The sequence below is a fragment of the Psammomys obesus genome, unplaced genomic scaffold (genome assembly GCF_907164565.1).
Source record: "Psammomys obesus unplaced genomic scaffold, mPsaObe1.curated_primary_1811, whole genome shotgun sequence".
Lineage (NCBI taxonomy): Eukaryota > Metazoa > Chordata > Mammalia > Rodentia > Muridae > Psammomys > Psammomys obesus.
Window position 1 is genome coordinate 18,080,510 of NW_026596125.1, and position 12,614 is coordinate 18,093,123.

Sequence of the window (12,614 nt, forward strand, 5' to 3'; positions counted from 1 at the left end):
GCTGTGTGGACACCCTCAGGCACATGGATGAGCTGAGGAGAGACACATGCATGAGGACTGTTCTCAGGGGCAGAGAGAAGATGGTTCATCTGAGCAGCTCCCGGGCGTGCCGGTCGAGAACGTTCCATATCCAGCACTTTCTCGAGTTCCCACCAACACCTTGGAACACAACCTGCTCTATCAAACTGCGCTTATCTGCGATTAAAATTAGAAATACGTCCTTGGAGCCGCTTTTCCGTGACACTGCCGGGAAAGGTGAGGCTCTGCTATAAAAGGACGTGTCAGCACTCCCTCATTGTCCGTGGAAGCTGACGGATCCGCCATGGTGAGTCAGGAACGCCACTTGGAGACTGATCTATTAGTTTGCACCCGTCTCCCCCAAAGTCTGAGCGAACGTGGACTGTGGCAGTCCACGGTCCGCCAGACTCAGCCATGTCTCCACCTCTGTGCAGATGCTGCTGCTGTGGACATTGGCAGTGCTGCTGGGAGTGGGAGCCGGTAAGAGAGATGCGTGTGGATGGGAAAGGGTGGCTGCGTGTGTGGCTCTCCCCAGAAGGCCGTGGCAGCCGCGTGCAAGCAGGATGAGGATGAGGACTTAGCTAAGGCCAACATAAGACTGAGGAATTCTAGAAACAACTTAAGTTTAACGTGAGAGTAAGAGCCCCTGAGCATGGCCTTAGCCATGGTCCCCAAACACAGTTCCGAGACCTGCATCTTCGGCCAAGGCGAGGACACAAAGTGTGGCCCTTGCGTAAAACTTAGAATTCTCCACCAGTAGCTGCTCGGAGCCAAGAGCCTCCACAGACAGGACACCCCGTATGTAGGCCAAAGAAAACCCTGGGCCGGGGAGCTAGAGTCCTTGACTGACAGCGAGCTGGGACATAGGGTGGTGTCAGGTCAAGGGAGTAGCCTGTGAGCCTGGAGGCTCCGACTGAACATGAAAAGTTGAGGTAACACCTCTGCGTGCCTGTGTGTGGTTTCAGGAAAAGAGGTCTGCTACGACAGACTCGGCTGCTTCAGTGACGATGCCCCGTGGTCAGGGACCACCAATAGACCCCTGAAGGGGCTGCCCTGGAGCCCAAAACAGATCAACACCCGCTTTCTGCTGTACACCAACGAGAACCCCAAAAACTACCAGGTAGGAACAGCTGTTGTCTTCAGCACGGAGTTTCACCTGTATGTGTAATTGTCAGGAACAGTCAAGTGTGGTAATGAGAATACAATGGAGCTTGTATCTTTTTGGACTTTAGAGCAGTCACGGTAATGACTCTTTAAAAGCTTATGTATGAGGGGCCATTCAATTCTTGTTCGTGTCCCTATCTTCAGTGTGCCATATAAAATATCATAACACATAGAGTAATTATACATATGTATGCATAGTGGCGCATATTGTGATAAAGGCCATGTTATATTTGTGTACTTTAAATAAGAGCCCCTAAGACACGCACATAGGGAATCTGCCTACTGTGGTTCCACTTAAGAGGATTTGGTTGGAAAGTGATGCTTTCAGTAGAAGCTTCTGCCCTGGCACCCTCTGAGCTGTAGCCCCGTGAGGGAGCAGCGGGGAACCGCGGCTTCTTGCTTTGCACTAACCGAGGGCAAACAGCTGCCAGTCCTGTATGTGTTGAAGTGATGATAGAAACCAGGTTAGGTATGTACGATACATTTCCAAGTTACAGTGCTTTCCAGCCAGGGGTGGTAGCGTCTTTAATCTGAGCGCTGGAAAGGTAGATGTTGGTTCAGGAGTTCAAGGCCATCCTCAGCTGTTTAGTGAGTTGAAGCCATTTGCTCTGCATGAGACCCTGCCCAAAATAAAACAAAACCCACTTACAATATCTTCAACTTACACTGGATTTATTGAGCAATAGCACCCTAGGCCTGGAGGAATATTAGAATATCACATGTCTCCTATGTTGGGCTGATTATAAACCTGCATAGACAGACACATGTATGTCCACGGACATCTGAGTGACACAGGGTAACATGGTGTCTGAGTCAAAGCTACAGCAGCAGCTTGGGGATGACTGTGAACAGCTCCCTTTGTGGGTTTCAAGATTCCTACCTACCATCTCTGCCCACACATAAACGGTCCCAGAAGCTGCCGGAAGAAACCTGACCCCAAACACTTTCCCACCCCAAACAGCAAATCACTGCGGATGCATCAAGCATCAGAAGGTCCAATTTCAACACCAACAGAAAGACCCGAATCATCATCCACGGCTTCACTGACACGGGAGAGGGGAGCTGGCTGGCCAACATATGCACGGTGAGTGTGGCGCTCTCCTAAGGGAAGTGGCAGAGGCAGCGGGACACTGGTCCCAGTAAGGAGGACAAGGGCTTGGCAGCACACTGCAGCCTGGGCCTGCCTGAGCCTGAGTGTGAGCTCTGCAGCCTGGGCCTGCCTGTGGTGGGCACAGGGTCCTGGCACAGATGGGGTGTGGGTGCGGAGGGACGAATGCTCCATGACATAGCCGCTTCATAATGGCTGCAGAGATTTCAGCTTTTGCCCCGCGAAGACGCCCTGCAGCAGCGCTTCAGTTAAGCACTGACCCTTTGCTGTCCCTGTGATGTCTCCATTGTTTTCTCGAATCAAATGTCTATGCTTGTCAGGAACCCCATCGTGGCCGCACGTCGGTCTGAGCCAGCGTTAGGCTCAGGAAGGACCACACGCTCAGAAGAGACTGGGTTCTGGTCACAGCCGTGGGCTAACGCCGCAGCTGCCTCGCAGCCGAGGAGAGGCTAGTCCAGACGCTCGGCTTGTTAGCCAGCAGTGAGTGCGAGAGGGGGCTTACTGCTGTGTCTCCTCTGCCCAGAACATGTTCAAGGTGGAGAAGGTGAACTGCATCTGTGTGGACTGGAAAGGAGGCTCCCGAACGACGTACTCGCAGGCCTGCCAGAACGTTCGCGTTGTGGGGGCGGAAGTGGCATACTTGGCTAACACTCTGAAGGTAGCTCATTCTCTGTTCCACGCAGGCCCCGAGACACTGGTGTTTGCATGTTCCTTCCTAAACAAAATCTGTACGTATAATAATCGACAAGGACAGATTTAAACAGGATACTAAGTCCCCCAACCTCAGCAACAATCTGCTTAATTCAATGACTAGTTTTTATTTTTAGTTAAGTGAACTTAAGCAGCCAGGCAGGTGACATTTGAGTTCTGCTGGACTTCTGTTTGCTTCAGTTGTGGGCACGGCCCCTGGGGCTGCTCTCGGCAGCACTCAGCAGCTGAGCCTCAGCAGCCACGTGTCAGCGCTCACTGTGACTTCGCCCTTAATTATGGTCTGGTGTGCCGGTACCAGCCACACGCTTACGCTTCTTCTGTTCTGTTAGTGTCTGTGGGTGCATGTGCTCATGTGGCTGTGCGAACATGCTCTGCACGTGTGTGCGGAGTGTCTTCCTGCACGGCTAAGCTGTCTGCTTTCTGAGATGAGTCTTCAACTCCTGGAGCCCATCAGTCCTGCCGCAGGGGCGGGACTGGTTCGCATCCTGCCTGCCCTGCCTCTCCAGCGTGGGGACTGCAGCATGGTCTCTCACATGGTGTCAGTGGTCCTAATTTGGGTCCCTGTGCTTCACTGCCTGCGCCGTCTCCCAGCTTTCCTTGATTTCGTTAACAGAAGCACGGGGCCGGCTAGTCTGACTGGGGCACTGAAAGCCTTAAAACACACCAGGCTCAGACGTGCTTGATTAATTGCCCCGTGGACCCCTGATCCAAATTCTTGCTTCACCATCTTCGATTCTGACGCGCATGTCCTCTGGGAGATTTCTCTCACACTAGGATTCTACAAAGCTGAACTCATTTCCATTTCTTAATCGCAGGGGTGTCCTGAAGCAGGGGCATGTCCTCTTAGAAACCAAGCATTGGAGGCCACCTTTTGGCCATCTGGCATTTTGTGTGACTTGAAAACATTTTAGTGACTCTTTCCTTCATGTCATTTCCAACAGTCCCAACTCGGATACTCACTCAACAACGTCCACCTCATCGGCCACAGCCTGGGCTCCCACATCGCCGGGGAGGCCGGGAAGAGGACGTTCGGGGCCATCGGGAGAATCACAGGTCGGTTCCACAGCAAGCACTCGATGGTTAGACGGCACCCTCCACGGGCACCACCGTGGCCACCACCATGGGACATAGGACAAAGCACTGCTGGGTCCTCTCTGAGCTGTGCCCGGTGATGGAGCTTAGAGCAGTGAGACCTGTTGAGAGGTTTCCTCGCTGTCACTGTCTGGTATTCACCACATTGTTTAATATATAACTATGTTGTGTGTAACGGAAACATGAGTCAGGACCTCCCCAAAACACTGCCTGCTTCCCATCTGCAGATACTCACGGAATTCAAGTTTCCTTAGCAAATAGCATAAATAGTGGCAGACCCTAACCCATGGAGTTTGCACATAACCAGTTGAATTCCGTCTTAATTCCAGCGGGTAACAGATGTGAGCCTCACCAGCTACAGCCCCCTGCTGGGGAGGAGGCAGCTGGGCAGGCTGCCTGGGGCTTCCTGCTCTGGGGCAGACTGATCAGGTGAAAGATGCCATTTGCAAACTGCAGGCTAGCTGCCTTAGGCCAGGGCCACGGGTCAGGTAAGCCGCCAAGGAATGCTGCTGTCCTGGCCGAGGTGTGGCTACATCAGGGCGACCAGCTTCTGCTCTACCCCACTTCCTGTGCTGACCTGGTGACTCTCAAGTTCCATAGTTTGAAAACGTTGGTGCATTTGGATGGATGGAAACAGCCAGGAGCTTTGTTGTTTATTGAGAAAGCATTCTTCAGAACGTTCTTTCCGTAGTTTGTCATTGGCTACCCCAGGCTGCTCTACCCGGCTGTGGACTCGGTCCCAGAGAGCCCTGTCTTCTGGAAGATAGAACCCAGTGGACATCCTTGGCTGGGATCCCGGGGTCAGCCGCCTGTCAGGGAGGGCTACTGGCAGCAACACGCTCCGCAGGGCATAGCCTTCTGTCGGGGGCACTTCCCCTCTCTCCACACACACGCTGATGTGATCTGACTGACATAACTGATGATGCCCCTATCTGCTCCAGGGTTGGACCCCGCCGAGCCTTACTTCCAGGGTACACCTGAAGAGGTACGACTGGACCCCTCAGATGCTCAGTTTGTGGATGCAATTCACACAGACGCTGCCCCCATGGTCCCCAACTTAGGTGAGCACTGCCAGCCTGTCCCCTGGAGGGTTTGAATCTCAATGTGAGGATGCTTCAGACAGCCTTGGTCAAACAGTAATAGAAACTCTCCATCACTTTTAAAACTCTTCAGGATTTGGAATGAGCCAAACTGTGGGTCACCTAGACTTCTTCCCAAATGGAGGAGTAGAAATGCCAGGATGCAAGAAGAATATCCTTTCCCAAATCGTTGACATCAATGGAATCTGGGAAGGTAAAACCCTCGTGCACACAGATTCCCACCCTGACAGTCCACGGTTCCCGTTAAATTGGAAGTGTGCTGGTCTCATGCTGTGTTTTAAACAAAGGACTTCTCCTGTGTCCCTGAGACATCGTTCCTGTGACAAACAAACGTGAGGAAACTTTGGGGCAGCAATTGTATCTGTAACCCAAGTTTTTCCTTTCTTTGAAAAAGATTTTGTTTGGATTGTATTTTGTCTATATGTATTTACATGCGTAACGTGTGCGGTGCCTGGTGCCAGAGGAACTCAGGCGCCCTGGAACCGGACTTCCACATGGCTGTGAGCTGCCACGTGGGTGCTGGTCACTGAACCTGCGCCTTCTGCAGAAGCAGCCAGTGCTTTCAGCTGCTGGCCTCGCTCTCCAGTCCCAGCTCTGAGGGGCCTAGCTCAGGGGACATGTTACATACCATGTATCTGTATGGAGCAGCATTTCTCTTCTCAGGTTGTTTTCTGTTTGCTTAATAACTGTTATGATTCTGAAGTGTGTTTACTCATTCCGTCTGACATCCTACGCCTTTCCTAAATCACCCTGCGCTGTGGCTGCCATGAGCTGCCCTAATTAGAGCAGTCATTTACTAATGACAGAGAGCCGTGAATCTGCCACTGTCTCCACAGGAACTCGTGACTTCGCTGCCTGTAACCACTTGAGAAGCTACAAGTATTACTCGGACAGCATCCTCAACCCAACTGGCTTTGCGGGCTTCTCCTGTAGCTCCTACAGTGCGTTTGCTGCAGTAAGTAGCCTCCCCCTGCCCTGCGTTCCCTCATGCTTCATTTTGTTCCCCTCATCGCTGGAGACCCAACCAGAGCCGCATGCCCGCCACGCTCCCAGTTGGTCTGTCTCTGGACTGTTGCAACTATTGATTACAGATATGGCTCATTGTGGCGATGTCACTTGCTGACCATTTACACTTGTGCATTTGTAGTATTAACTCGTGCACGTGCATTTCAGTAGCAAAGAAAGCTTTAAGCATTACAGGGATCCGGATAATGGGTTTGGAAGTGAACATTTCTGTCTCCAGTAAATGTTCAAACTGGTTGTGGGGCAAGGAATCCTAAGCACACACATAAAATGCTGGTTTGGAGCAGTCTGAGAAGCCCTGTTGGGATGGGATGGGCAGGAGGGTGGCATTCAAGCGCTGACCTTTGAACTATAGGATCACAGACATGCGTCTTCACAATCTCAGATTCATCAGTAGTTTTTAGGTTTGTTCACACTTTTATCCTTTCTTCAGTGTTGTCTTGAACATGGTATTTCTATTGACTTATGTTTTAGAAAATTAATTTTTTCACTATAGCTTTTTTTAACAAAAAAATTTACCACTGCCATGTAGCAAAGAAAATTTCAAGTAACCAACATCCCATGTAAGTCACAATTACTAGAGAGATATACCTTAGTTATTAAGGACAGGGACTACATGATGTTGGGAAAAGTATTTGATTTCTATAAGACTTTCTTCATCTAGAAATGAAATTATGTCAGACCCAAGGCCCTTAGTAAAACAGTTAATCACACAACACATGTTAAGTGCTTGGCTCAAAGCAACAACAACAGCAGCACGGTAATCAAAATATGGGAGAGGGGCACATATTTGGTTCACATGTAATTTTGCTGTACAGTAAGAGCTGATCTCTCCTCTTGGTTTGATTTTATCCTTATCTTCCTTCAAACAAATGATCCAAAAATATTTAGGCTCCACGCAATGAAGAGCCTGATTCAATGACATAAAAGCTCCCTTGTAAGATGCCCAGAACCTTTGTAAGGAAAATGTCCCAGTTTTATTCCTGTGCCTTTGGACCCCTTCCTCTGCTTCCACCCCAACTGCCATCCTGGTGATGGTTCAATCGAGTGTGTGCCCTGCAGAGCAAATGGCTGTGGCCCCTAGGTCCATGGCCTCCTGGTTCCTTTGGAATGCAGGCCAAAGGCCTGAAGGACATACTTGGCTGGGGCTTTTGGACTCTTGGGAAACACCCATAGGAAGCCTAGTGCATTTCTCCCTGGCCAACACAGTCTTTCCTTAGCTTGCTGGATGTCCACACCTGATATGATCTCACTGAGAAGTCCTCCATGCGTCTCTGTTGGGGAGGAGCCTTCCCTCCAGAGTGGGACTGGGCTGTCAGTCCTCCTGAGGCGGGTGCTCAGCCTCTATCCCTTTCCCATAATCCCTGGTGAGGGGGCAGTTTCTCCTGTCTTCTTCGCGCGCCAGCTTCCTGGCTAACCTTCATCCAAATGGATCATTTTCTCTCCACGCTGGAAACTTCACGTTCTGAGATGCGAGCATGCCAAGTGACACTAGGGGGTGGAGAAGGGCCTGAATTCTGAGCTGTCACCTTCTGAGTGGATCCTGGTGTGCCTGGCAGATGCTTATTTCATGTCTTGTTCTTTTTTATGTGATCTTTCCGGAATAAATTCCAGTCATTCTAGTGAATGCCTAAGAACAAAGTAAGTTGCAGAGACAAAGGGAAATATAAATATAAGGCAGGTATCCTACGAAGTGGCTTTTATATTTCCATGTAACCTATGAATGAAATTGAAGGCTTAGCCTCTGGGTAACGAGAGGCGCCTTTCGCTTTCCCCGAGACCCTGTCACTGCTCACCATCAGCATCACAGAATCAGCTTTGGCTCGTACAAAACGTGTAGGAAAAAATGGTACCCACTGAAGTGGGGACGCCCCAGTCACCGTCTGCTTGACCTTACAGAATAAGTGCTTCCCCTGTGCGCGTGGCAGCTGCCCGCAGATGGGCCACTATGCTGACAGGTTTCCCGGGAAAACAAACGGACTGTACCAGAAGTTTTATCTGAACACTGGTGATAAGAGCAACTTTGCACGTAAGTTTCTATTTTTATTAATTTTTCAGTGTAGTTCTCCTTTTGGGATGGATGGGACTGGGTGTAAAGCCCAGAGCCTGATGACACCCGTCAGTGCTGAGCTGCTGAGCTGCAGCCCCGCCGCAAATGTAAACAAGATCGCTTCTTAGGCCCTTGCTAGAAACAGCAAAGCACAACAAAACCCTCCTCCATCAGCTCTGGAAATGTTCTCTGTTGTCCTGGCCTGCTGGGGCCTGACCCCCACACGCTGAAGAAAACGACTGTGACATTCTACCAGAAGAACTGCCGACAGCATGAGAGACTATTCCAATTCCGCATTTGCTGGCCACGTGCTGACCTCTGTCAGTACCTCTGGTCTCCAGGCTGACAGTGTACAATGTCTCCTCCACGCAGGTTGGCGGTACCAGGTGGCTGTCACCCTGTCTGGACAGAAGGTCACTGGACACATTCTGGTTTCTTTGTTTGGAAATGGAGGAAACTCTAAACAGTATGAAATTTTCAAGTGAGTAAACTATCACTCGGTGCTTCTTAAATTTTGGCTTGCCCTGAATGTCCGACGCGCATTGTTGATGCGTTCTCTATCGTATGCGCAGCATGTATTCACCCATGGCAAAGAAGCTGTCTTGTAGCTCCTACACATTAATACTTTTCAAAATTATATTCAATTTTTTCTGATCTTTTCTGTGAAAACCATTCATGTTTATTTTGTTGCCTGACACTTGATTTATAATGAGTAAATAATTATTCCCTACAGAACAGTAGAGAAAATATTTTATAATGACAGCATTATTTATTCAACTATAAGAATTGAGACAAAGACATACCCAATTCTATGGTAAAGAAAAGATAACTAAAATAAATCTGAGACATTGATAGAAAAAGCTACCACTGTGCTCAAATTCACATGTGAATTCACTTCAGACATTTGGATGAGAATGTTTTATCAAGAAGCTGAGATTCAACAGAATGTGAACTGGGGTAGAAACATATATGTACATTTCCTTACATTATACATTATATGTGCAGTTGGTTCTGTGTGTATTTATGTGTGTTCACATACATTTTTGTTGACATCACACCTTCTCAGGGGCTCTCTGAAACCAGGCAACACTCACGTCAATGAATTCGACTCCGATGTGGACGTTGGAGACCTGCAGAGGGTCAAGTTTATCTGGCACAAAAATGTCATCAACCCGAGTCTACCCCGAGTGGGAGCTTCGAGGATCGTGGTGGAAAGAAACGACGGCAGAGTGTAAGCAACAAGGAGCCGAAGACACGAGGGGTCAAATGTGTCTATTCACACTAAAGCGTTCACACTGCTCAGAGGGGATCACACGCGTCCCAGCCAGGGCTGCTCCCTATGACCTAAGGTGTCCTTAGGAGACGGTGTCAGATGTCAGGAATGGGAGAAGAATCTTTCCCCTGGCAGATAGGCTTAGATCATCCCCCAGGCTTCATGGGGTTACCAAATTCATGGCCACCTAGGTTGTCAGGAACTAGTTAAGTTATCAAGGAACAAAACAGAATTACGCTGTTCTGTGTCACTGGTCTTTTTGGCAAAGCCTAAGGACCAGAAGGTCAAGTTTCCATGGAGTTAGGGCTGTTCACAGAGGGATGCCAGGATAGAGCAGAGACACGCTTGCGACACCAGTGCCAGCCCCAGTGTCCGTGATCGGTAGGCAGAGTCCAGAAAACGCCTGGCCATCCTTCTGAAACCAGCGAGCAAACTGAGGCTCTCACAGGAGGTGAAGCCCAGGGCCCCTCAGATACTGGAAGTTCACACAGGACACATGGGCAACAGTTTTCAAAATGTAGAACTTTAGGCAGCAGTTCACAGGGAAGCCTGAAATACAAAAACCAAGCCAGGGGGGCCTTAAAATCGCCCCACAAGCTGAGGGCCCCAAGAGGTCCTCCAGGATGTGGTGGAGGCAGGTTTGAGTAGTCTCTCAGCATTTAGGAGATGGAGCTGAGAATTGGAATCCCGAGCAACCTGAGTTTGTGACACAGCCAACCAGACAAGATAGGGCTACAGAAAGACATGATAGATTCTAGCAAGTCCCCTTGGATATTTGGCACAGTCTGATGACCTCGCGTCTGTGAGCAAACCAGCCATGTCAGGCACGCAGAAGGGCTAGAGTAGTGCCCATTCCTCTCCGGGAGTGAGACTAGAGCCTATTTCCACCAGGCAGATTACAGAAGCCTGCCACTTTATTGATACTGGGTGGAATATTTAACAATGTCCTCTTTCTTGCTAGATTTAGCAAGTCTTGAAATGGCTTGAGATAACTACATCCCACAACACACTTAAATAAGATGTAAACAGCAGCAACAAGATAAAAATCCAGTACCTGACATTAATTCAAATAGTCCAAGCTATGCAAACAGTAAGACAAGACAACCTATAATGAAGAAAGTGATCAATGAATTACCATCCAATTGAGTCGGTATGGATGTTAGAGTAACAGATAAGGGTATTATTATACTTATCAATACTCATTCCATTAGTTCAAAAAGGATCAGGGGAAGATGGCACATATTGATGGAGGATTGGGAGGATAGAAGGGGAAGGCATGGTGTGCGTGTGTGCAGCCCTGGACGATGGAGTGCGGCAGGGCGTAGAGTAAGTACAGCAAGTGATACAGCATCTGAGAAGGAGAGGGCGGGAATTAGGACGGCACTGTTGAAGGCCCTGTGCCACATGGCAACTGGCATACTGCCATTTGTGTGTTTAATGTAATAAGTTAGGTGTGTGTCTTACCAATTCTAAAGTAAGCACTGTAAGAATAAAGAACTAGAGCAAACAAATTAACAAAGAGTTATAAGATGAAAAAATTGAAATCCCAAAATGAACATAAAGAGGCAAAGAAAAAAGAAAACAACAAAAAAGAAAACACATCGAGAGTTGGTGGTTTTACACCTAACTAGAACCAAAATTGCATTAAGTGAAAGTGATCAAAACACCAAGATCAAGGGGCAGGTCACAGCTGGAGGTGGTGCCACACACCTTTAATACCCATGCCTGGGCAGCAGAGGCGGGCAGATCTCAGTTGCTTCAAACCCACTGGTTTAAAACTGAGTTCCAGGCCATCCAGGGCTACACAGTGAGTCCCTGTTTCAAAAAGCAAAAACAAATAAATAATAATAATAAAAAAGACAGAGGTCAGCACACTTGGTTTTTAGCATCAATACCTCATTGAATTGTGCCTACCTGAAAGGTATTTTAAATATGAATAATCATAAGTAGACAGAAAAAGTTATGCTATTACTCAGAAAAGAATGAAAGAATGATGAATGCCACCATGAATGTATTTAAATAATTAAGTTTAAAAAGATTGACAATACCAAAAATGTTTGAAGACAGGGGAATCTTAAGCTCTTGGGTACTGTCCACGGCACATAAAATGAGGCACCCATTCTAGAGAGTGGTTTGATGGCAATTCCCTAAAAGCCAAACATGCCAGCCATAACACTGCTGAAGTTCATTATTTTAATGTCTTTGCTCCCCAGTGTCAGTTACACGCAGTCCACAGAGACTGGAATGATAGGAAATGAGCACTTCTTGTCTTTTGTGGCTGGCTACCTGACAGCTCTTCTCTAGCTGTTTACGATCATTCTAGGAGGCTGGAGCTGATTCAGTCTCCGATATCCTGAAGTCTGTGCCCTCTCAAGCTGCTGGGGCAGGCGTAGAGATGGATTAGGGACAGGTGTGTCAACTCTGCACTTGCGTGAGAAGGAGATGACTCTGTGTGTTTTCTCTCCTCAGGTTCAACTTCTGCAGTAAGGAAACTGTGAGGGACAACGTCCTGCTCACACTCTCTGCATGCTAGGAGGCTGCAGACGTGTGGTCCCGAGCTGTAATAAAATCTAGCACTAAAACAATGCATGCTGTTGTCATCATTTCTAATGAAACTTCTGGAGAGAATGATAAAGCCTTAAATTCTTGGGTGCATGTTACGCCATAAATGCTTGACTGTAAACTCGTGGTGTTTGACTTTGGGAATATTGCCTAAATTATAGAACCACCCTGTCCTCTGCCAATGCTATCAGTGCCATTCTCACCACTTAAGACAGAGCTCCAGGCAACCTCGTGATGGCGGTGCTAGGAGTAGCCACTTTCCCATCACTCTCTGGTCAGGCATGTCAGGCATGAGGGAACACTGAGACATGTCTGGGCTTTCCCATAGTCTTGCTTCTCCTACTGTGGTCTCTCAGAACCTCTGTTCCTCCATAATCTATTTGATCTTTCAAAGACACAAACCAAAGCCCTCCTGTTCTTGCTGGGCCCTTCTCAATGTGGCTTTCATACAGGACCCAGCCTCACCTCTCAGCACATTCCTTCAGAAAGTCCATATTCTGGACCTATCTCCAG

At 48.5% G+C, this 12,614-nt stretch overlaps 1 protein-coding gene across 1 annotated transcript; it reads left to right on the forward strand.

Annotated features, from left to right (window-relative positions):
* Window positions 1–284: 284 nt before the first annotated feature.
* Pnlip (pancreatic lipase) lies at window positions 285–12,126 on the forward strand. The gene is made up of 13 exons (XM_055591722.1): window positions 285–325; window positions 453–498; window positions 984–1,138; window positions 2,144–2,266; window positions 2,814–2,948; window positions 3,943–4,054; window positions 5,035–5,154; window positions 5,267–5,386; window positions 6,030–6,148; window positions 8,116–8,245; window positions 8,639–8,747; window positions 9,333–9,497; window positions 12,009–12,126. Exons 1-13 carry the CDS (start codon window positions 323–325, stop codon window positions 12,070–12,072), a joined length of 1,401 nt encoding a protein of 466 aa, XP_055447697.1. The 5' UTR covers window positions 285–322; the 3' UTR covers window positions 12,073–12,126.
* The last annotated feature ends 488 nt before the right edge of the window (window positions 12,127–12,614 follow it).

Bases quoted from the DNA above. Each gene is read 5' to 3' on its own strand.
- Pnlip (XM_055591722.1), top strand. The intron at 5,155-5,266 runs GTGAGCACTGCC...AAAACTCTTCAG, and splicing joins CCCCATGGTCCCCAACTTAG to GATTTGGAATGAGCCAAACT. The intron at 8,246-8,638 runs GTAAGTTTCTAT...TCCTCCACGCAG, and splicing joins TGATAAGAGCAACTTTGCAC to GTTGGCGGTACCAGGTGGCT.